The 25,953-nt window shown below is 44.8% G+C and overlaps 1 protein-coding gene and 1 pseudogene across 2 annotated transcripts in view; both read left to right on the plus strand.

Moving 5' to 3' along the window:
* The window catches only part of WNT7B (Wnt family member 7B), a 223,013-nt gene that overhangs the window by 180,022 nt on the left and 17,038 nt on the right, over positions 1 to 25,953 (plus strand). For both annotated transcript variants that reach the window (XM_077469349.1, XM_077469348.1), the window contains exon 3: positions 21,749 to 22,020. In XM_077469349.1, coding sequence (XP_077325475.1) covers positions 21,749 to 22,020 — 272 coding nt within the window. The remainder of the gene's footprint in view (positions 1 to 21,748; positions 22,021 to 25,953) is intronic.
* LOC143964365 (uncharacterized protein C14orf93 pseudogene) lies at positions 1,455 to 13,336 on the plus strand (annotated as a pseudogene).

A 25,953-nucleotide genomic window follows, 5' to 3' on the forward strand; every position in this document is an offset into this window, starting at 1 on the left:
TTTTTCTGTTATTAGCGCAAAAAATAAAAAACGAAGAGGTGATCAAATATCACCAAAAGAAAGCTCTATTTGTGGGAAAAAAGGACGTCAATTTTGTTTAGGGGGCCACGCCACACGACCGTGCAATTGTCAGTTAAAGCGACGCAGTGCCAAATCGCAAAAAATGCTCTGGTCTTTGGTCAAATGGTCCGGGGCTTAAGTGGTTAATAGACTGAACAACAATGAAAGCATTAAAGGGGATTTTCTGGGAAAAATGCAAAGTGAGGCATTTTTTCAGTTCTGAGAATTCTTTCACTATTGCTGGTGTTGGCAGTCAGTGTACTACGTCCCCTTCTATATTACACATCAATGATTATAGGAAATCACTGTGTATTTGCTCTGGGTCTCTCCCTTGGTCGGCTTTTCAGTTGATAACCACAAGACGTATTATGGTGTCTAGGCTTTCCAGACGTATGCTTTCACTACGATCATAGACTCTGAAATCACTTATCAACCGAAGCTATAAGAATTCACAATTCTGCAGGTCAGTTTAATAATAACCATTTTAATACTTAGCATTTCATTTTGATACTAAGCATTTCAGGATAGTACATGGTTATTCAGCAGTACACTATCCGATAAATTGGCTATGTGTGCTGTCTGACAGTGTACTGATTAACCACTTCAGCCTTGGTAGGATTTACCCCCTTAATGACCGGCCATTTTTTGCGAAACAGCACTGTGTCTCTTTAACTGACAATTATGCAGTCTTGCGACTGTACACAAACAAAATTGGCGTCCTTTTTTCCCCACAAATAGAGCTTTCTTTTGGTTGTATTTCATCACCTCTACGGGTTTTATTTTTTTGCGCAATAAACAAAAAAAGCGACAATTTTGAAACAAAAAAATTATTTTTCACTTTTTGTTATAATAAATATCCCAAATTTAAAAAAACGAAAAACAATTTCTTCATCAGTTTAGGCTAATATGTATTCTTCTACATATTTTTGGTAAAAAAAAAATCAGAATAAGCGTATATTGATTGGTTTGTGCAAAAACTATAGCGACTATAAAATAGGAGATAGATTTATGGCATTTATTTATTTATTTTACTAGTAAGGGTGGCGATCTGCAATTTTTAGCAGGACTACGACATTGTGGCAGACGGACACTTTTGACAATTTTTTAAGACCATTGACAATTATACAGCGATCATTGTTATAAAAATGCACTTATTATTGTGTAAATGTCACTGACAGGGAAGGGGTTAACACTAAAGGGGTTAACTGTATTCCCTCCTGTGTGTTTCTAACTGTGGGGGGATGAGAGTGACTGGAGGAGGAGACAGATTTCTGTTCCAAATTACTAGGAACAGCAGATCTGTCTCCTCCCCTGTCAGAACAGGGATTTGTGTGTTTACATACACAGATCCCCATTCTGGCTTTCGTGTCCACGATCGTGAGTGGCAGCCGGACATGGCGACCATTGGCAACATGCATCGGGTCCCCCGCTGTGCATCAGGCGCGCACGTACCTGCTATGGCTCTTAAAGGAGTCGTCATACAGGTACGGAGATTCATGGGAATGAGCCGACCTGCCATCATCAACCCCCCCCCCCCCCCGGCACCACTGGGGGGGGGGGGTTGACATGTTCCCTCTGTGTTTCTTCCGGGTTCGCTGGCTCCGGAGCTGTGAGTTTCAGTAATCCTCCTTTCTGGCAAGGAGCTCTGAAGGTCGGCGGATCCAGACGTCAGTAGCTGCATGGAGGGTGAATATCTCCTAAACCGTGTAGGTTTAGGAGATATTCATTTTGCCTACAGGTAAACCTTATTATAGGTCCCTGTAGGCAGGGCAGGACTTAGGGTGGTGGGGGCCCCTGGGCTTGAGTTACTTTCACTTTCGGGCCCTACCTTCTATACATTACCATATCTATCGGCGTATAACACGCACCAGCGTGTAACCCGCACCCCAAGTTTAGGAGGGAATTTTAAGGTAAAAACTTACATTTAAATGCCCAACAATGCAGCCTTATCAGTGTCCATCTGCAGCCTTGTTCAGTGTCATTTGCAGCTTTGCCAATGTAGCCTTGTCATTTGCAGCCTTGCCCCAGTGTCATTTGCAGCCTTGTCATTGCATTGAAGTTTAAAAATGGCGCCGCCGAGATAAAGAGTCCTGTGTATCTCGACGGCTCTCGGGTTCTCTCGGTGGCTCTTAGTGGCTCTCTGGTCCTCTCGGAGGCTCTCTGGTCCTCTCATAGTCCCGAGTGGTCGGCTCACAGTCATGCCCAGTCCCTGTGCTATGTCCATCATAGGGCGGGACTGGGCATGACTGTGAGCGAAGCCGAGCCGAGTACACTCGGCTATGTATCTTGACGGGGCCCCCTATTGGGTGGGGCCCATGGGCTTGAGCCCAGCCAAGCCCAATGGTAAGTCCGGCCCTGCCTGTAGGTAAAAATGACCAAGCGGGGTATACAACTGCTTTTAATAGCAAAGGATATAAATTACATCATCACTGTGCTGTACATATTCTGTGCAGATTTGTGGGAAGGTCTCAGCAGGCTCCACAGGTTGCCTGTAGAAAACTACCGAAGGGGGTGGAGACAAGACCAGTCACCCTGCACAAGGAGAAAGAGCAGCAATGAGTGGTTCCTTATTGCAGGAAGCCCCTGAACAGAGACAACATTTCACACTGGATTACTGCACAGCTAGTTACATAGACATAATTAGTAATTTTGAATAAAGACACCAGTCCATCCAGTTCAACCTGAGTGAGCCTGACCAACTTACATTGGTCCCTACCCTCAAGGAGCCCACAATCCAAGGTCCCCATTCATATACTAGGGCCAATTTTGGACAGAAGCCAATTAACCTACGAGCATGTCTTTGGAGTGTGGGAGGAAATCGGAGTACCTGGAGGAAACCCACGCAGGCACAGGCAAGCTCCAGGCAGGTAGTGTCATGGTTGGGATTTGAACCAGCCACCCTTGTTAACTGTCAGGTGAGAGTGCTAACCACTACACACAAGATTCAAGTAAAAATATACATGCTCCTTGTATTTAGACAATATTTGCTAATCCAGGTCTTAAGCTTTCAAGTAGAACTATAGCCAAAACTTTTTTTTTCATTTTGGACAGAGCAAAGGGTGGATGGGGGGGTCATATCCCCTGAGATATTGTCCCCATTGGAAGATTTACCCTCTATTGCGTTTCTGGGAACAACCCCAAATTTGGGATTTTCTCCTTACTTTCACTTTAAATGATAACGGTAAACAGGACAAGTAGAGAGGGTGAATCTCCCTAACAAGTGTACAGACAGCAATACAAACTGACAGATTTTGTAAACCATCTCCACTCTGTACAAAACTAAAGGAAAAGTTTTGCCTTTAATTGTACTTTAAAGAGGAAGTAAACCCTGATGACTTTACTTCCTCTTTCATTCCCTGCAAAGGTAAAGCATAATGGACTACTATGCATGTCACTGGCAGGGAAGGGGTTAACACTAGGGGGCGATCAAGGGGTTAACTGTGTTCCCTATGTGTGTTTCTAACTGTGGGGTGAATGTGGCTGACTAGAGGAGGAGAGAGATCATTGTTCCTACTTAGTAGGAACACATGATCTGCCTCCTCTCCCCTGACAGAACTGGGATTTGGGTGTTTACACACAAATCCTGGTCCTTGCTCTGTCACAAGCGATCGTGGGTGCCTGGTGTCGGCATGTACATCGGCATGTACATGGGCTCCGGGGACAAGCTGCGGGCGCGCGCCTGCTACAGCGTCTTAAAAAGCCAGCGTACAGCTATGATGGCTCACACAGCTGTGTCAGCCTGCCACAGTATAACTGAGACGGCTGGTTGAGAAGTGGTTAAGGTATTGATATAAGGTTGAGATAGTCCCCTTATCTCTAGAGGCCTCCCCACAAAGGTTCTCAAATGGTGTTACAGCTCTGGTAGCCTCAGTTAACATATTAGAGAAGAAATTATGGATTTGTTGGTATTTATAGAATTCAGAACTGTGGAGGGCATAATTCTGTTGGAGATGTTCAAATGAGCAAAAAATTTTTTATTATATCGTTTACTCTTACTGGTCAATGGAAGTTCAACATGGCACCTCATGGCAAAGAACTCTCTGAGCATCTGAAAAAAAGAATTGTTGCTCTACATAAAGATGGCCTAGGCAGACTTGTCTGTGCACACACAGCTCCAAGAATACAAAGGGGACACACTGACCTTCATATTTCTCCCAGAAACTTCAGCCATCTGAACATTTCAATAATTCATCATGCCACCAATTCTTCCACAAGAAGGCAACAAGTGTCAATGAAAGCAGCAGCATAATTCCTTCAAGACTTCCAATACTTCTAAATAAAGGAGCTGGGATTTAGAAAAGAAATTCTGTTTGGGGAAAACATAAATCTTATGGGATGTTTTTCTAGCTTCGAGAGTATGAGTAGCAAATATTCCCAGAAGAAACTGTTACAATCATAAAAAACATATTAAGAAAATATTAAATAATACATCACAATGACAGATGATAAACCGTAGTAGCGCCTTACTTGGACTTGAATTATTTAGTTCTAATATTCCATTTCATATGCAGTCACAGAAAAACCTAATAATGGAGGGTTTCTACATGGTGTGTTTCTACAAATATTTGTTTTGCTCCAGATTGTCATGCTATAGCCAAAGTAACCATCACTATAAGCAGCGCAGTTTTAGCTGTTTGAGAATATATTCTTTAGCGCCACATCCTCTTCACACTTCTGGCAGGGCAAAACGATGCCAAAAGTGGATGCAAAACTGAAAACACTCAAGGTGGCTCTATGATTATTGATGGACCAACTCCAGTTACGGTTACTGGACAAGGAGTTTTGGTGCAAGGATGTGATCAGCTTCTACATCTTATCTATTAGCGTGTGGAGAAAGCAGTTGGACTTTCTGAAACTGCTCTTACTGTGGCCAAAGCAAACAGTAGTCTACTGAGCCAACTACAGGATGAAGTGAGCAGTTTATGGAATATGCGTGAAAGGTCAGAGAGACCAAAGTCACCCGATAACAGGGCTGGACTGGGACAAAAATTTGGCCCTGGACTTCATCCTGACTGGCCCACTTTAATTTTGCAAACACGCACAAAAACAAGTGAACAAGTGAAGTGGGAGGGCTAACATCATACAGGAATATTGCTACATCCTCATTGGCTGGAATTTTAGAAACCAGTTTTGCTGCACAACCATTGGCTGCCTTTCAGCAATGCAGCAGTGCTGAGGCTGAGCCAGGTTGCGCACTATGAAGTGAGGCGATGGGCATTGCAGATGACAGGTCTCTCTCATGTCGGCCAGACATGGCCAACCCTGATAGCCACCCAAGCCTCCCCTCCCCCTTCACTGTCCATTAGCCGTTCTACTTTATTTCTATTATAGGCAGTACACAGTGGTGACTCTAGGAACAATATATATGGGCACATAAGATACCACAGTCAAAACTATGGGGGGGCAATGATAATATTTCATGGTATAACTACTTGAAATCCAGTGACATACTGGAAAATGTAGTGTATATAGTGCAGGAATGTGGAAAAGAAAAAACTTGGATAAAAATGTGGCTATACACAAGGGCAAAATGGGGCTAAACTAACTATAGCAAGCCGTTCTAGATCTAAGCTAAATGAATAAGGCCTTCACCCTTCACCATTACAAATTGGCAGCATTGTCAAACTGCACTCCCTATTAGTGATGGACGAACGTTTCGCCCGGCGGTCGTTTCGCGGCGAATTTCCGACTTTCGCCGTCCGCGGGTTCGAACGCCTTTTTCCGTCGTTCGCCCCGGCGGACTTACGTGTTTAATGTATACAAGAACTTTAACCTTTCGTGACACGTTTATCATGTGTTACAGGACAACCAATTGAGACATGACAGCTCATGGACACTTGGACATTCCCCCTAACCTATAAATACACCCGATCCGGTGGCCATTTTACATTCTTTCTTCTGTCACTGTAGGGAAAGGATCCTGTGTGGAGTAGGGACAGAGAAAACGCTAGCTATTTGGTACACAAAAGTTCTTTTCAGGACTGGTATAGGTGTTAGGTCAGCAGCCTGAGTTTCTTTTGTCAGTTTAGATAAAGGGACAGAGCGCTGTATGCTGCTATTTTAGGGACAGCTCAGCCAGATTAGTCTTTCTTCATCATCATCATCATCATCATCATTAGCTGTTACTATCAGGTCCACAAAAGAGCTGTTCCAGCTAATCGTTCCAGCCTACTCTTTTTTGCCAATTTGTATAGGGACAGGCAGGAAGCAGTGTGTCAGGCAGTGAGGATAATTTTAAAGACTTGCTGTTACTATTAGTTCCACAAAGGTTCTTTTCAGGACTGGTATCAGTGGTACGGTAATAGGCTTGTACACGTATAATATTCTTTCTTCCAAATATAGAAAGAATATTATACTTGACTGCTGCCCTTCTGCTGCAGTCTGCTAATCATTCACAACTCACTTGTTCCACAAAGCTCTTTATCAGGACTGGTAACTTGGTCTGTCTAGGGTGCTACGGTACATAGGCTTGGGTGCGGTACAGTCTGCTGTTCTGTAAGGACCGCTATCGGTCCACAATACATAGGGTTGCCGTGCACTACTGCTGACCGCTGCCCTATACTGCAGCAGTCCTTCAGCGGTATAGGGACTGACGCACAGTCTGCTAAACACTAATACACAACCTGCTTGGTCCACAAAAGTTCTTATAAGGACTGGTAACTTGGTATAGGGTGCTACGGTACATAGGCCTGAGTGCGTTACAGTCTGCTGTTCTGTAAGGACCGCTATCGGTCCACAATACATAGGGTTGACGTGCACTACTGCTGACCGCTGCCCTATACTGCAGCAGTCCTTCAGCGGTATAGGGACTGACGCACAGTCTGCTAAACACTAACACACAACCTGCTTGGTCCACAAAAGTTCTTATAAGGACTGGTAACTTGGTATAGGGTGCTACGGTACATAGGCCTGAGTGCAGTACAGTCTGCTGTTCTGTAAGGACTGCTATCGGTCCACAATACATAGGGTTGCCGTGCACTACTGCTGACCGCTGCCCTATACTGCAGCAGTCCTTCAGCGGTATAGGGACTGACGCACAGTCTGCTAAACACTAATACACAACCTGCTTGGTCCACAAAAGTTCTTATAAGGACTGGTAACTTGGTATAGGGTGCTACGGTACATAGGCCTGAGTGCAGTACAGTCTGCTGTTCTGTAAGGACCGCTATCGGTCCACAATACATAGGGTTGCCGTGCACTACTGCTGACCGCTGCCCTATACTGCAGCAGTCCTTCATTGGTATAGGGACTGACGTACAGTCTGCTAATCACTAACACACAACCTGCTTGGTCCACAAAAGTTCTTATAAGGACTGGTAACTTGGTATAGGGTGCTACGGTACATAGGCCTGAGTGCGTTACAGTCTGCTGTTCTGTAAGGACCGCTATCGGTCCACAATACATAGGGTTGCCGTGCACTACTGCTGACCGCTGCCCTATACTGCAGCAGTCCTTCAGCGGTATAGGGACTGACGCACAGTCTGCTAAACACTAACACACAACCTGCTTGGTCCACAAAAGTTTTTATAAGGACTGGTAACTTGGTATAGGGTGCTACGGTACATAGGCCTGAGTGCAGTACAGTCTGCTGTTCTGTAAGGACCGCTATCGGTCCACAATACATAGGGTTGCCGTGCACTACTGCTGACCGCTGCCCTATACTGCAGCAGTCCTTCATTGGTATAGGGACTGACGCACAGTCTGCTAAACACTAATACACAACCTGCTTGGTCCACAAAAGTTCTTATAAGGACTGGTAACTTGGTATAGGGTGCTACGGTACATAGGCCTGAGTGCGTTACAGTCTGCTGTTCTGTAAGGACCGCTATCGGTCCACAATACATAGGGTTGACGTGCACTACTGCTGACCGCTGCCCTATACTGCAGCAGTCCTTCAGCGGTATAGGGACTGACGCACAGTCTGCTAAACACTAACACACAACCTGCTTGGTCCACAAAAGTTCTTATAAGGACTGGTAACTTGGTATAGGGTGCTACGGTACATAGGCCTGAGTGCAGTACAGTCTGCTGTTCTGTAAGGACTGCTATCGGTCCACAATACATAGGGTTGCCGTGCACTACTGCTGACCGCTGCCCTATACTGCAGCAGTCCTTCAGCGGTATAGGGACTGACGCACAGTCTGCTAAACACTAACACACAACCTGCTTGGTCCACAAAAGTTTTTATAAGGACTGGTAACTTGGTATAGGGTGCTACGGTACATAGGCCTGAGTGCAGTACAGTCTGCTGTTCTGTAAGGACCGCTATCGGTCCACAATACATAGGGTTGACGTGCACTACTGCTGACCGCTGCCCTATACTGCAGCAGTCCTTCAGCGGTATAGGGACTAAGAGTTTTGTCACAGGGTGATTTAAAAAATGACAGGCAGAGGAAGAGGCAGGCCCTTCCGCAGGGGTGGTAGGGGTAGGGCAGGAGCAACAGCCTTGAGCCAAAGTGGGAAGTTGCAGAAGGTGCGTTCAATTACTTTAAAGGACGCACCAGACTTGGTTGAGTGGCTCACTCAGCCTTATTCTTCTGCACCCTCCTCATCCTCTCGATCTGCACCCTCTTCTTCACTCTCTGCTATGTGCACCCCCAAAGACACTACCACCAACAACACCACCACCACCACATACCTTCCGCTTGAGTGCAAATGGGGGCCTTCATGCTCCAGTGTTTTAATAGGGACCCCCGTATAAAAAGCATGAGGGTCAAGGACCAGTACTGGGTGGCAACGTACTTAGATCCCCGGTACAAACACAAAATGGCGGAAATGTTACCGCCGTCGCAGAGGGCTGTCAGAATGCAGCACTTCCAGGCCTTGCTTCGAGAAATGCTGCATTCTGCTTTTGCGTGCGCTGGCAGAGGAGCAATTCCCACTCCCAGAGAAGGATTTGCGGGTACCAATCCAACAGCGCCTGCAAGAAGAGGCCGGTTTGAAGATGTGTTGGTGACTTCGGATATGAGGTCATTCTTTCAGCCGACCCATCGACAGGTGTCATCCGGATCCAGCATCAGGGAACGCCTAGACCGTCAGGTGTCCGACTACATTGGGTTAACGGCCGATGTGGACGCTCTGAGGAGTGATGAACCCCTAGACTACTGGGTGGGCAGGCTTGACCTCTGGCCAGAGCTTGCCCAATTTGCAATCGAACTGTTGGCTTGCCCCTCATCCAGTGTCCTGTCCGAAAGGACGTTCAGCGCAGCAGGGGGGATTGTGACCGATAAGCGTACTCGCCTAGCTCACGACAGTGTTAACTACCTCACATTTCTAAAAATGAATGAGGCATGGATCTCGGAGGAATTCAACACATGTGATCAGTAGACCATGTATATGTCTATAAACAATTTTTGGAATCAAGCACACAGACCTTCTTAATTCATTTGGCTCACTTCCCTGACCCAAAAAAGCACACCGTACTATATGCCCCTACCCTCCTCTTTGAAGAGGTTGAGCGGTGTCATATTTCTACTGGGGCTGCTTATTATGAGGGGTTCCCACCATCCCTGTGCTGTGCTGACTTCCTCCTGGGTGTTCTTATTATGAGGGGCTCCCACCATCCCTGTGCTGTGCTGACTTCCTCCTGGGGGTTCTTATTATGAGGGGATCACACCATCCCTGTGCTGTGCTGACTTCCTCCTGGGGCTGCTTACGGTGCTGCTGTCAGCGCTGTATGTCACGGAGCTGCTGTCAGCGCTGTATGTCACGGAGCTGCTGTCAGCGCTGTATGTCACGGAGCTGCTGTCAGCGCTGTATGTCACGGAGCTGCTGTCAGCGCTGTATGTCACGGAGCTGCTGTCAGCGCTGTATGTCACGGTGCTGATGTCAGTGCTCTGTATTACGGTGCTGCTGTCAGTGCTCTGTATCTCCTGCACCCTCTTGTTTGCCTACCCTGGTCCCTGACCTTCCCTCTCCTCCATTGCCTTCATTAGCTCCATAGTCCTGAATTGTCAGAACAATTTCCCAAATAAAAAAAAAATGCTTGTAGTTATCGATCCCAAATTCACCTCATACATGTATTATGCTATTGTCCAGGTGGTGGGACTACGTGCTACCCCCTAATAATTACCCCGTGGCCGCAAATTCGACCTAAAGGTTTGCGAAATTCGCCTCCCATTGAAGTCAATGGAGCCCGCGGCGAACGGTCGTTTTCGCGAACGTTTGTGTCCGTTCGCGTTTCGCGTTCGCGAAACGTCCCGTCGGAAGTTCGTCCATCACTACTCCCTATAATGTGTGGACCTCATTGAGCTGCTATAAATCTCAATGCCTATACCTAAAATAATGATATATTAAATATCACGAATAGAAGTCTCCCTGAAAAGCTCCACAGAAATATCCTTCTGCATCCACCAATAATGAGTTTAGCAGCAATCCATCAATATAATGTACATATCAGCCAGCATTGGGCATATACAGAGGGGATCTCATGCAGTGTACATGGTCTGAGGAAAAGAAAATGAGTGCATCCTAATACTGCTCTTATTAGACCTGTCAGTAGAAAGCAGATACTTTATTCCTTATATCAATTTACCGCAACCCAACATGAGAGCATGGAGTAAGGGCCAGATCACACTGCTGCGATGTCAGAGATCGGATGTGATTCACACCGCACTGCAGTGAAAATCACATGCGATATCTGTGCAATGCGATTTCAGCCAAAAAGATTGTATGGCTGAATTTGCATTGAATTTACACAGAACCCTTTTTTGTCCGCAGCAGAATTGGATCACATGGGTGTTCACACCCATGTGATCCGATTCCTGTCCGAGTTTGAGGATCGTACTGTGATTTGTGAACTGATTTGGGGGTGTCATTAACTATAATTGACACTCCCGGCAGTTGGCATAGGGCAGTGTGAACTGCCGCCTGGAAACATGCAATGCGGGAACCTGCAGTGGATTCGCAAGGTTCCCACATCACAGCAGTGTCAACTGAGCCCTAATAGATCATTGGAGAAATAAATGGTTTAAACGTATAGCACATCCAATGCTGCTTGTGACTTGACTAGAGTCCCGATGTGTTTCTTATCAATGGCATAAGATACTGCAGCTCTACTATATGATAAAATAATGTTATCTCTCCACATTTCAAACACATCCTGATTACCCTCAGGTAATGATTCTGGACACTCAGATCAGCCACACCAGAGCCCCAAATTGAAGCGCAATACAGCAAAACTTGCAAACTGAGATAAGGGGAGAGAGAAGCTGCCAGACTAGAAAGGAACCCCTTCAGTCACTATGGAGGGTGACTGCACTGTTACAAAGTTAACCCCTATGGGTTCCCAGCTTTCATTCAAAACTAGTTTTGTTTAATGTTACAGAGATTACCACTAAAACTGATCCTCACACTTTTTGCTGATCCATTACCTTGTACATTGATCTGGTGTTGCTGATGTCCCCTCAGGCTCACTTGTCATATTTCCTGCTGCTTTTTGCTTGTTTCCCCATTGGTCAAAACGGTGCTGTAGTTCGGGAGCTAGAATGGGTATGCCTGATGTCACCTGACATAGTGGCAGCTGCCTGCAGATCCCGAACAGCAAGAGATAGCAGGGAAACGAGCAGTGGGGACACAGGCATAGGAAGGTCTGCTCTTCCTCTGGGATCCCTCAGACAACACTTAGGCAGTGCAGAAAAGTCGGGCACGAGCAGCAGAAGAGGATCACACACAGCACTTCCTCTCTAAGAGCATGTCACCGGAGAAAAGGAGGAGGTGGGTGGAGCTAAGCACTCGGCGCGGAGGAGGAGAAACTTAAACCCTGCTCCGCTGTGAATGCTGGGGCCGTCTCAGCCTCCTTCTGTGTCTGACATCACTGGTTGCTACACGCTAGGCGGCAGCTGGCTAGCAACCAGTTTGGAAATCTCACTTGAGAGACAAAATTTGTGCCTGTGTCAGCTATGTGGCGGCCAAAGGAAGATGCGGGGCCGCAGGTACCCACTACAAAAAACAAGAAGAAGGCATTTCTGTCACTGAAACAGGCCCACTGAGCCATCGGCCCACCGGGAAACTCCCGGTAGTCCCGATGGCCAGTACATGCCTGCCCGATAACACTGCAAAATGTAAGTTGTCAGAAGAGGAAGAAGTTGAAGAGATAAGAGGAGTGTAGGTTGTCATTGAGGAGCTCGGACAGCTGGGTGCAGCATCTGCATCATTAGTTCTTGGACTTCATCCACCAACCCTGGAAAGGACAAAAGTAATTTTCTTGCCTACGTGCCCTCCAAATGAGACGCAATCACTTATAAGTCCCATTCATATGCCGGCTATTGATGATTTTTTAACTCCAGAGTCAACAGCTCAAAGGATTTTGCCATCCAACTTTGTGGAACCAGTGACTGATTCACGTCCTCATAGGGACACAATGGAAGTTCTAAATCAAGCAACTCCTTCAATTCTGACTTCAGCACATTCCCATCATCGAATACAGAAGGATTGCTCCCTTAGTCTTGGTGGCTTGATTATGGCAGAGACTTCTCCAGATGAGATGAGGCCTCCCTGCCACCACCATTTGTGGCATATTATACTGGAACAAGCTTGTGCCAGCAAAGCCATGGGCAGAAATGTTCTAGAAGAAAACGAGACCTAGTTTTATCTAAACTGTTGCATAACATTCATAATCGCTTTTCTAATAACAGGCGCTTCGATGGCTCAGAAAGCATCAAGTCATCATGGAATATTTTGGTTTTAAAATTCTTGGTGGAAAAATTAAAACAAGAGCTGGTTTCCAGTGCCAATCATTACACCGACAAGGAACTAAAAGGTACCTGCGTTGCCTACTTTTTGACAAAAAGGAGAGAATATTGAAACACCATGAATCCGTTTAAGAGTCTGCGAGAGAGAGAGAAGAAAAGAAGGTGAGAAGCCGATGATACAGGCTTTTTGCAAAAAGATCATGGGGTGTGCAACAATTTTCTCCTGAAGACCAAGCCTTGTGGGAGGGTGTTACGGAAGAGGTAATGTCTGATGAAGAGTACATTCTGTCTGAGCTGGGGGTATGGGTAGCCGACCACCTAGTTTCCGATCAGCAGAGCTCTCAAGACTCTGTTACAGCATTGACTCCCATTCTAAACATGGCAATAAAACCAATCGTGTCTACGGTTCTCTCTCTGATCGACTGCCTTCTGCTGAGATTCAGTTATTGCCCTCTCACCTTTATAATCCTGACTGGGAAAGGGAGGTGAATGAAGAGGAACTGACGGGAGGTGCACAGGGAAGAAAATCCTGTTGTCCTGATCTCAATTCCTTTATACAGATAAAAGTGGAAAAAGATGATTAAAACGTTATGAACCATAAATGCACAAACTTTTCTTTTTAGCAGAGGTTACACAATACAACACTGTGAAAGAAGGCATTAACAGTGAAGGTGAGCTATGTGCAAGGGCTAATGTCCATGGCAAATATTAATAAAAGCTGCATTTGTGTTAATGACATGGGTCCAGCAGTGCTTTGATTTGATGAAAGCAAAATAAAATGTTATTTGAAAAAAAAAAAGATGGCCTAGGCAATAACAAGATTGCCAAGACCCTGAAACTGAGATTCAGCACAGTGGCCAAGACCATACAGCAATTTAACAGGACAGGTTCCACTCAGTACAGGCCTCATCATGGTCAACGAAAGAAGTTGAGTACATGTGCTTAGCGTCATATCCAGAGGTTGCCTTTGGGAAATAGACATATGAGTGCTGCCAGCATTGCTGCAGAGGTTGAAGGGGTAGGGGGTCAGCCTGTCAGTGCTCATACTATTCACCGCACACTGCATCAAATTGGTCTGCATGACTGTCGTCCCAGAAGGAAGCTTCTTCTAAAGTTGATGTACAAGAAAGCCCACAAAAAGTTTGCTGAAGACAAGCAGACTTAAGACATGTATTACTGAAACCATGTCCTGTGGTCTGATGAGACCAAGATAAACTTATTTGGTTCAGATGGGGTCAAGCGTGTAGCGGCAACCAGATGAGGAGTACAAAGACAAGTGTATCTTGCCTACAGTCAAGCATGATGGTGGGAGTGTCATGGTCTGGGGCTGCATGAGTGCTGCCAGCACTGGGGAGCTATAGTTTATTGAGGGAATCATGAATGCCAACATGTACTGTAACATATTGAAGCAGAGCATGATGTCCTCCCCTCGGAGACTGGGCTGCAAGGCAGTATTCCAACACGGTAACGACCCCAAACACACCTCCAAGACGACCACTACCTTGCTAAAGAAGCTGAGGGTAAAGATGATGGACTGGCCAAGCATGTCTCCAGGCCTAAACCCTATTGAGCATCTGTGGGGCATCTTTAAATGGAAGATGGAGGAGCACAAGGTCTCTAATATCTACCAGCTCCGTGATGTTTTCATGGAGGAGTGGAAGAGTAATCCAGTGGCAACCTGTGAAGCTCTGGAGAACTCCATGCCCAAGAGGGTTAAGGCAGTTCTGGGAAAGAATGGTGGCCACACAAAATATTGACACTTTGGGCTGAATTTGGACATTTTCACTTAGGGGTGTACTCACTTTTGATGCCAGCGATTAACACATTAATGGCTGTTTGTTGAGTTATTTTGAGGGGACAACAAATTTACACTGTTATACAAGCTGTACACTCACTACTTTACATTGTAGCAAAGTGTAATTTCTTCAGTGACGTCACATGAAAAAAATATAATAAAATATTTACAAAAATGTGAGGGGGTACTCACTTTTGTGAGATACTGTAAGTATAACACTTCTTCTCTTATAGTGAAAAGCTATTTATTTTTAAGTGAGTGACAGGGAATTGGCAGCCAAGGAGAATCTGGATGCAGAACTGGTTGTTTGGGGCTACAAGAATGATTTGCACAGATCGCATCCCTTGTTTTTTTGGGTCTGTAATGAAAGTGATGGAATGTTAATACGTTCTCTTTGAAGAAAACTGTGCTTTCCCCTAGAAACTGAAGAGTTAATCGCTGTTTCTGCATGACAGATTTTATGGCACTTGGATATTTCAGGGCTTCAGATTCAGCCCTGACGTGATGGATGTTGTCTCCCATCAACACCTCATTTGTGGCTTTCAAAGAACTCTTCTCAGAAGCACTGGTGCTTGCTATCTTAATTATCTTATGGCCTTCAGTGGTATGACATCATGATTGTGGGCCTGCTACACCCTGAAGGCCCTCTCCACTGATACGCTGTCTAGAGCTTGCAAGGAAAGGTCTTAGTGGTTGCTGGGCCTTAATGGTTTGGAGCTAAGAGCTTGGCATATGATATATGGACGGACTTTGTAGCTTTTACAAGCTGTTGAAATGTCACGTGTGATTGAAAAGACAAAATACCTTTCCAATGCTAATGGTGGTTATAGTCTTCTCTGCATAACGAGGCCAACTTGTGTGATCCAGAGATTAGCTGAATCCCCACCTGATCTCTTCACACCTAATACTCTCTACACTTCATTCTCATTTAAATTCTATTTAGACATTCATTTCTATCATTTCAATAACCACAGCTTTATGCTGCAATCAGAGGGAAGTATAGAAAATGTGTAATGTTTGCGTCCTAAATGGCCCATAAATGTACATAAATGTACATTTCTTTGTACTATGTATTAAAGGATAAGTTCACTTTTGGACCAGGTTACATGTTGCACCCATATTTAGAGTGGAAAACATGTTCCAACTCCTGTCACCTGTAACCCCAATCCCCCTATGACAGCGGGTGGGGGTTCTGCTCCCTGCACCCACTGCCACTTTTAAAAAACAGCACAGCTGTGCAGGGCTCCACCCAAACAGATACATCATTCATTCACAGATTCCTGGGAATAAATAAACTACAAGTACCGTTTTCAACCTCAGCAGATGTCGTTTCAATAGGCTCCTACTTTCAAACAGCCCCCATTGCACCCGTGATCTACTAATCACAGGTGCACTACTTTCAATGCTCCTGCAGGGAAAATGAATAAATGCACATTGTTGATCTGCTGGAAATCCAGTAAGCTCCTAACCCAAAAAGCAGTGGACAGAACTTGGTGTGGCCAGGTGCTAATTGACAAGCTACAGGCTTTTGAATCAGCAGTGACCATGCTGATAGCCACACCCCCTGTTACATATTCCCATCCCATGGTACTGCAAGCAGATACAGCCTACATGGGAGCAACAACTCTGCTCAGAATGCAGGAGTAGGGCTGCATTGTTGTCACACTATAAATACAAAGCAGCATACAGTAAATGCATAAGGACTTTGCAGGGGAAACTGTAAATGTAGATGTACGTATATGTAGATGTACTGTAGCGCATTTTTAATGGGAGGACATAGTTCTACTTTATTGATCAAATACCTAAACATATTGGAACACCAGCACAGCAACAATGATGATGCTGACTCTTCATTTTACTGGGAAGCCCTTCCACTAAATATCAGAACAGAGGACTTGAGGTAGGTACCGATGGGCAACCACACCTGGCTTATATTCGCTGTTCCGTTGAATCCCACAGGTATTCATTTGAAGAAGTGCAGATACCAGCAGAAAAATACAGCCACAGCTGCAAAAGCATGTTCAAGTGAGGTGCTGAGCTAAGGGCTGTGTCCAAACTAGTTCGGTACTTTCACCCTCATCTCAGCAAAATTGTGTCATGCAACCAGGGACCAGAGCAATGAAGGCCCTCCAAAACCAGGCCCCGAATAGCCAAGGTGCCAGTTTTTAGTCCAAATCCACCAGTCTCACAGCATTATAAAAGAAGCTGCCTCAAACCTCCAAAATGGGTTGGCTATGTTCCTGTCTATTATTTAACCAATAAAACAACTGAAATCTCTAACTTACAGTGCTTCGTCTTTACCCACTGCATATTTTTTGGGAAAAACAGCATCTTATAATGCTATCACGTAAGAGTCACCACGCTGTCCTGAACAGCCCACTCTTCTGACAGTATTTGTTGCTGGAGATTAAATTATTGATTGAAATTTATTTCTAAAATCTTAGGTCTGTCTAGAAAATTTGTAAATAATGCAGGTTCATACATTCATGTCCAGATACAGTGCCTTGCAAATGTATTCACCCCTATTGGCTTTTTACCTATTTTGTTACATTACAGCCTTTAGTTCAATGTTTTTTTAATCTGAATTATATGTGATGGATCAGAACACAATAGTCTAAATTGGTGAAGTAAAATTAGAAAAATATATACATAAAACTATTTACAGAAATAAAAAACTGATAATTGGCATGTGCGTATATATTTATCCCCTTTGTTATGAAGCCCATAAAAAGCTCCGGTGCAACCAATTACCTTCAGAGGTCACATAATTAGTGAAATGATGTCCACCTGTGTGCAATATAAGTGTCAGATGATCTGCCATTACATATACACAACGTTTTGAAAGGCCCCAGAGGCTGCAACACCTAAGCAAGAGGCACCACTAACCAAACACTACCATGAAGACCAAGGAACTCTCTAAACAAGTAAGGGACAATGTTGTTGAGAAGAACAAGTCAGGGTTAGGTTATAAAAAAACATTCAGTCTTTGATGATCCCTAGGAGCACCATCAAATCTATCATAACCAAATGGAAAGAACAAGGCACAATAGCAAACTTGCCAAGAGATGGCCGCACACCAAAACTCAAGGACCAGGTAAGGAGGGTATTAATCAGAGAGGCAGCACAGAAACCTAAGGTAACCCTGGAGGAGTTGCAGAGTTCCACAGCAGAGACTGGAGTATCTGTACATAGGACGACAATAAGCTGTACGCTCCATAGAGTTGGGCTTTATGGCAGAGTAGCCAGAAGAAAGCCATTAGTTTCAGCAAAAAACAAAACGGCTCATTTTGAATTTGCGGAAAGGCATGTGGGAGACTCCCAAAATGTATGGAGGAAGGTGCTCTGGTCCGATGCGTCTAAAATTTTACTTTTTCGCCATCAAAGTAAATGTTATGTCTAGCACAAACCCAACACATCATATCACCCAAAGAATACCATTGAGCAGTTGGGACTGTGAAACTGGTCAGAGTTGAGGGAAAGATGGATGGTGCTAAATACAGGGATAATCTTCAAAGTTGTGGGCATGTTCTGTACATTAAATGATGCAAATCCTCAAATAATCCAAGTTAATTCCAGGTTGTGAGGCAACAAAACATGAAAAATGCCAAGGGGGTGATACTTTTGCAAGGCACTGTACCAGTATTGTTCCCTAATAAAACAATACTGAATTGTGAAGAAAATTCATATTTATTCCTTGCTTTCCTGTATCTCTGCACCCTAATAGAAGCTCAATTTGTGAACAATAGTAACAGTTAGATTAATCGCAGAGGCAGAACTTAATCGCCACTACCCACGTTCAGTGAGCACCTCTGAGGGAGGGGGCATGTCAGCTAGAGTTCCCCTGCTCCACCCCTCCCCTCCTGTCTTTGTATTTGTTGTTAGGATGCAGGCTCAGCATCCTTGGTTGCTAGGATGCAGGTAGCCTCTGCCACTCAATGTCCTTGGTTGCTAGGACCCAGGTGGCCAGACCACACAGAATCTTTGGTTGCTATGGTGCAGGTGGCTCTCTGTGTCCTAGCAACCAACGTTAGTGTGAGGAAAAGGCCTCTTTTCTAGTAACCAAGGCTTCTGTGTACCTGCCCCCTCATATCCAATAAATAGACAGAGAGGTTAAACAGGGGAACTGATGTATTCCTTGCATACCTAGTGCCAACGTTTGTCTTGGGAAAGCGTCTGGTTCTCAAGACAAGCACAAGAAGTGTGGTCAGAAAACAGGGGGGAGGGAAGGCACAAAAAATGCATAGTAAAACTTTTTCTTTAAAGGAGAGAATATCAGCCTGCTGCTTCTCCTTCAGTGTCCAATCACAGGCTAGTGGCAGGACCATGACAGCCTGGGCTCAGAAAAAGTGGGTTGACTGATGTTGGCAGCCATTCAGTAAGGGAGGCTAATACATCTTACGTCAAAACACAAACACTGTGGATGTCTGCTTTAGATTAATGGTTAGTATTGCAGCAAATATTTTTTTTCAATTTTATCTTTTAATGGGCTCTCATTGTTTTGTTATAATATTTTTGGGTGGAATTGTGCTTTAAATATCCAGGAAGATGGCAATACTTTGCATATTGCTTATGTTTTTGTAGAAGCCCTTACTGACTTTTATTCCTAGAATCTACTACAGCCAGAATCCATGTGGTACTGAATCCTGAATGGGGTTTGGAGAGAATGCTTGTAGTCTGCCAGGGCGTGTTTAACATTTCTGCAATACCAAAGTCATCTTTTTATATTTAACATCTAATGAAGAGTGGTGAGGAGGAATCGTGGAAATTAATGCACTAGAAACACTGAAAAAATGCATGCCATCAGCCATGGACTTTACCCAGGATTCCTGGCACCAGGAGGCTTGCTGTCAGACTTTGGCTGGCACTGTGAAATGATTAGGAAACTGAGCCTCTGTGTATAAATGTATAAATGTTTTCTTTAAAGCCTTGGATGTTACATGGATAATCTCGAATACTGAGATCTATTGTTGGCATAGTCATTCCATAGGCAGGATATAAAGCTATGTTTTAAAGAGTCCCTGTCACCAACTTTAAAATTTGCAGGTAAAAGCACATAAAAACAAGTATTTATAAATGCTTATTTGTAAGTCTTATGCCTTGTACACACGGTCTTACATTCCGACCACAAAATCCGAAACTTGTGTTGCATACACATGGTTGGACAAATTTGTTGGAAAATCTGATAGCTCGGAACGTGATGTGGTTCATTGGTTACGACGGAACTACGCTGAGGCTAGTAGCCAATAGCTTTGGTCTCGAAATTTGATCTGAGCATGTGTGGCACTTTGTCCGATCGGAATTCTCTACAAACGATCAGAAATAGTCCGATCTGATTTTTTGTCGGAAAATTTGAGATCATGCTCTCAAATTTTTTCCATCTGAATTTCTGATGGAAAAAGTCCGATAGAGCCCACACACGATCGGATTTTCCGACAATATAATCCGATGGGACCTTTTTCCATCGGAATTTCCGACCATGGGTACAAGGCATTAGCTGTCTCCTTCTCTGGGTGTGCTTGACTGCACTCTGTGCTGGCCCAGCTCCTACAGCCTCATTTCCCTGCATAACCTTTTATGTAGCTGCTGGAGTAGAAGTGAAAAGGGAAAATGATAGTGTCACTTAAGTGTCAGCTCTTAGTCTGCTGGGGCTGATAACATCACATCCAAGATGGCGGCACCCAGCAGCAGTTTTAGGTTTTCTGGATGTCTACAAAAGGTAGGCTTTTACAGGTAAATATCTTGTGGAACTAAGTTAATGACATTTTTAACAGTTCACTTTTTGCACTGACTATAAATCATAACCTCAATGTCATTTTAGAGAATCATTAAAGCTGAAGTGCAGGCAGAAAAAAGAGACAGATTAATGCAGCTCTATATTCCATAATACATCAATAAATGTATTTTTCAGAAAAATAAAAACGTTAACTAACACCCCCTTCCCCCACCCACTACACAGCTTGTGTAGCATTCCCCCTCTCCTTTTTGCAGTGCTTCCAGGATAGATCACAGCGATTGTTATTGGTCAGTGTCGGGCACAGTGCATATCCATTTTGGAAAGCATGCAGAAAACCAGGGGAAACAAATGGGCATTTCACTACCACTAGACCACTAAACCAGCTATGTGGGCACTGACAGCCTATCATCCATGGAGGTTAGTACAGCAGGGATGGGGGGAGGGGGGTTAGGAAGGTGTATGTTGTTAGTTTACCTTTTCATTTTTTCAGAAAATGTAAACTTACACTTCAATTCAATCCTTTACATAGTACTAGTGTAAAGGTAAACTTACACTTTAATTCAAACCTTAATTTGACTTGGTATCGACATTTTGCCGTCACTGTACAGCAGAGCTCATGTTGGGTCAGAAAGAAGCATCACAGCAAGCCAATCAGGTATTCTGCAGTGCAAGGAACATTTTGAAGGGAGGAGGTAGCAGAGTGGAAGAGAGATATCATCAGTATGTTGCTTCTCATTTCCCTGTCCAATCACAGGTTGTGGGTGGGAGAAGACCTGTAAGTGAAAGTGCAGCAGTTAAAGATCAGGCCTCCTCCTCTACCAGACAGTGATATTTCATTAATAGGTGGGATTAGCCCCTGGATTTCTTTACATGTTGAATACTCCAAAACTGGATCTTCCTTCTTGGCTCTGCTCCTGCCCACCTACTGTGTTCCAGCTCTTCCTGTTACATTCTCCACAATACAAAAAAAATAAAAAATCTGAAATAAAAATCCAACAGGAATGGTGGGGGCCATATGCAAAAATTGAACAAAAAGGTCCGGATGGCAGCACTCCAATGAAAACGATTTCTTTATTGTTATAATAAATGCATGCAGCAAGGATATAACCACTGACGCGTTTCACACCATTACATTTTTGCATATGGTTGCATATTGAGCTGCACCCACGCCTGGAGAGGGGAGAGATCATTAGGAAGTAGATGACTGGAGCCGGTTGTTCCTTTTGTTTCAATGGTGGGGGCCACTTATAATGGGCACAGCAGGTGTGCAGACTGGGAATTCTGCGCAAAGATCTCACCAATAGATTCCCCCAGGGATATAAGAGACTGTCAGGTGGTTTAACTCTCCAGGACCCTCCAAAAACTGAAATATCAGTGTAGGTTGACCATTTAAACAATAACGCCTTTTTTTAATTTGGATGATATCTTGGTCAGAGCACGTTATAATTATTCTGTCTTTCTCTACAGGTAGCAGGGAAGCTGCTTTTACCTACGCAATCACCGCCGCCGGGGTAGCACATGCAGTGACTTCTGCCTGCAGCCAGGGAAACTTCAGTAACTGCGGCTGTGACCGGGAAAAGCAGGGCTACTACAACCAGGAAGAGGGCTGGAAGTGGGGAGGATGCTCGGCTGACATCAGATACGGCATCGATTTCTCAAGGAAGTTTGTGGACGCTCGGGAAATAAGGAAGAATGCCCGGCGGCTCATGAACTTACACAACAATGAAGCCGGAAGAAAGGTAATTCAGTGATCTAGACATGATGTGACAGTTCTAGTAGTGTGAAAATCAACAAAGTCACCCTGCCCCCCCCCACACACACTTCAAGGGTTAAATGCTCACTGTTACTAGCCGAATAAGATGTAATACTTACATTACTCCAGCAGGCCCTAGAGCTCTGCTCTCCTCCTGGGCTATTGGCCCTGCACCAGGGGTGTTGCTAGGTCTGCAAAACATCTGGGGCTAGAGCCCATAGCAGTGGTCACCATCCTGGGGGGGGGGGGGGGGGGGGCACACCGGTAAGCAAGTTTTTGCAGGCTGGTGTTGGCGTTTCAATCATCGTGGCACCATGGTTGATATGGTGTCAGGGTGATCAAAGCGCATTGTTTCTATTGTTACATTGTAACATATAATGAAGCGGTTCAACTCACCATAATGCAGAATCAGTGGGAGCCCTGAGCATGGTCACTTGCCACCTTTCACCAGATGCAGCTTTTTAACTTGCCACCATCATCTGCCACTAGATGTGGATTGTCACTTGCCACATCACCTGCCACCATTTGCAGATTGTCACTTGCCAGGTCACCTGCCCCCATTTGCAGATTGTCACTTGCCATGTCAACTGCCACCATTTGCAGATTGTCACTTGCCACGTCACTTGCCACCATTTGCAGATTGTCACTTGCCACATCGCTTGCCACCATTTGCAGATTGTCACTTGCCATGCCAGCCAGTGCCACCAAATGTGCATTGTCACTTGCCATGCCAGTCAGTGCCACCAAATGTGCATTGTCGCTGCATTGGTGGCAGGCTGGCAGCGCTGCTCCATTTAGTGAGGACAGGAGAGCGGAGATGCGGGGCGGGCAGTGAGAGATGATGTAATCTCTCTGCTCCCTGCCACACCTCCGACATTTAAAAGGCCTGCGCTGTGAGGGCGGAAGAGCGCTGATGTGTGGCGGGCAGTGAGAGATGATGTCATCTCTCTGCTCTCCACCGCACATCGCTCCTCCATTGAAGTGGCCTTGCAGTGAGGGCGGAAAAGTGGTGATGGGCGGGCAGAGAGAGATGATGTCATCTTTGCTTGTCCACCTGCTCGTCTCTCCTCCACCTCCAATGCGGACCGCTGCAGCCGCTACCCGATGAGACTCGGGGCTATGGGCTCCACATTCGGGGCTCCGGGCTCGATAGCCACCCCCTGGCAACGCCTATGCCCTGCATTATAATTGATTACATCATTGTACAACTGCCGGTTTTGGGCATCTTATAGAAGAGGTTTGGAGGGACCAGTCGCACAGACGAAAGAAGCCTGCCGGGGCAAGGGATAAGGTAAGTATTACACCTTATATTACTACCCATAGAATTATAGAGCATTTAACCCTTACAGTACAGGTGGGTCCACTGCAAGGGTCATTTTTTTTTCATTCCTGGTGTGGGGCTTTAAAGAAGTTTTTGACCTTAAGATTAAATTGGTAGTTTGCAATTAGCCTATCATGGGGCAGAAAAATTACCTAATTATGGACAGCATTAAAAACACATCAGAGCAATCTTACAAATAGAAAGTGGGCAATTTTCTAAAATTTGCAAACGAAAGATGAAGCTTAGTGATCATCTAAAAGTAGAAAACTGAAAATAGCTCTTTAAAGCTTAAAGTGGAAGTAAACCCTCCTATTATTTTCAGCCATGGAAGCTGCCATCTTGGCCTCTGTTTAATTGTCAACTGCCATGATGCTGCACATGTGATCAGTTATGACACCAGCCATTGGATGGTGTGACAGTTTGGTTGAGAGCATAACCAATGTGACAGTTAGCATTTTCGGCATGCCGGGAATGTAACTGTTTTTTGGAACTATTAAATCGTTGGGTTTACTTCCTCTTTAACTGTCATCAAACAGCTAGTTACATACATGATATGCATATATGTAAACTGTTTACCTACCAAAGGCTTTTTCATGTTGGTCACTTTTGAGATCAAGTTTCCCTGCCAGACAAGAGGGTCTAGTCAGTGACCATACTTTTTTGTTCTGTAGCTAAGTGATACAGGTTAGTCAGAGATCGGGCAATGTCTCACTGCCTGTGATTAGCGCAGCGCTGCGCTGACTTCCTGGCGGTCTCTGCATGTGGAGTATGCAAACACGCCTGAGCTCATCCTTACTGTTGATTAGTCAGTGTAGGAGCAGTGCAGTAGCATGTTGATGTTGATTCTCTGTTTTTCCCTTACCATATAGGCCCAACCATAGTGTTAAAGTAACCAATTGTTTCAGAGTACTGAACTTCTCTCTTCTAGTATAAATAATGTTTTAAATATAGAAGAATTCCAGGTCTGGATATTTTCTACATAGTTACATTGGTCCAGTTTGAACCATGTAACTATGCATAAGCCATAAACCAGCCGATGCCCATAGAGGCTGGAAATCACTGACGTAGACAAAGCTACTTCAGTGATCTCCACTTACTTCCGGGTCTTGAGCTGAACTTCTGCACTGCTGCATTCTGGACACAGGAGGTCAACCGCTTGGCACATGTGCCATTTAGAGAATGCTTTGCTGTTTTCGGATGAATGCAAAGTCTTCTCAGATTAGATGAGGTGGAGATCATGATGTCACCGCCTGCCCCACTCCAGACCCTTAGGCCCCTTTTACATGGGGTGGATCTACTCAGTGGAGTCCGCCAACCCAGCGGGAGATCAAGCTTTTGATCTCTGCTAAGCCGGCAGGTGACAGGTCCATCTCTGCTCACTGAGCCCTGCTGATTTCTATGGGGAGATCAGACAAAAATGGACAGCTTGTCCGTTTTCATCAGAATTCATCCGATCCACTAGACAGATGGCTGAATGTATCACCATACGTCTGTTTTTAGGGGCCCGGATAGCAGGCGGGTGTCAGCGGACATATCTCTGCTGATATCCGCCTATCAATGGGTTGCCCTCTCAGATCCTCTTGAAAAAGGGGCCTTAACCAAGCATGTAGTCTGGCAGGCCAGGAAAGGGTATCCTGGTTGACTATACAGGCTGCTCTGTTTACATGGCCAGGGAATCTTGGGCAGTTAATTAATGGGGCTGGATAACACCACTGTTTGCTAAGAACACAGCGGGGGCCAGCACCCACCGCTGCCTTAACAGCCGTGACAGTAGAAGAAGGAAACTGTTATATATAATAGCGAAATAAAAGACCACTACTATATATGATGCTACGCTCCTGTGGAACGGGCTGCAAAATCCAGCATTTGGACAATTACCTGAGCAAGCAAAGTTCAGTTTAGCTAAATGCCCGATTGCCAGTTTTGGCTGCGACAGTCTTGTAATTAAGTGATCGCTTTTCTCCTATGTCTATGTACGATCCTAGACAGGCAGGAAATGCAGTCCAATCATTTCTCATTATTAGTGAAATTATGGTAGCAAGGTTTCCTCATGAAGGGAAAATAAAGAAAACCAAAAAAAAAAAATTTGATTTGTTTTATATGAGTTGGCTGTGGCGAATGGCTCGGAATCCTGTATATGGTTTAAGCAGCTTGTTTCTGCTTAATATTTCCATCATTACAAACAGTAATACACAAGCATCTCTGCCAGGTCGTAGGGGGCCATTAGGCTGTGGTCTGATGAAAGTTAGCTTTCGCTGACTCCGCTTGGCTTCCACTCATAAAACCTTAAAGAGGCCCTGTCACCAGATCTTTTATTACAACTAAAAAACTTCTCATAAGATTATATGTGCATTTAACCTAATGTATGCATGTTATTTGCCTGTAAAATAAGAATCCCTGTAGAAACCCTGAGACGCCTTGGATGTGATGCCCTATAAAACTCAGAGCTATCACTCAAGTGACACTCCAATGTATTTCCCTTTTATCCTACCCTGGCTGCTAAATAAAAGGTTATGTAAGAAGGTGAGGGGAGGAGCAGAGAAGCTGGGCCAGCACAGAGGTGAGGGCTATGATATGTAAAGCATGTGATGGCTCTGC

The sequence above is a fragment of the Lithobates pipiens genome, unplaced genomic scaffold (genome assembly GCF_037356315.1).
Source record: "Lithobates pipiens isolate NorthernLeopardFrog02 unplaced genomic scaffold, aLitPip1_a1.2 Scaffold_8, whole genome shotgun sequence".
Classification (NCBI taxonomy): domain Eukaryota; kingdom Metazoa; phylum Chordata; class Amphibia; order Anura; family Ranidae; genus Lithobates; species Lithobates pipiens.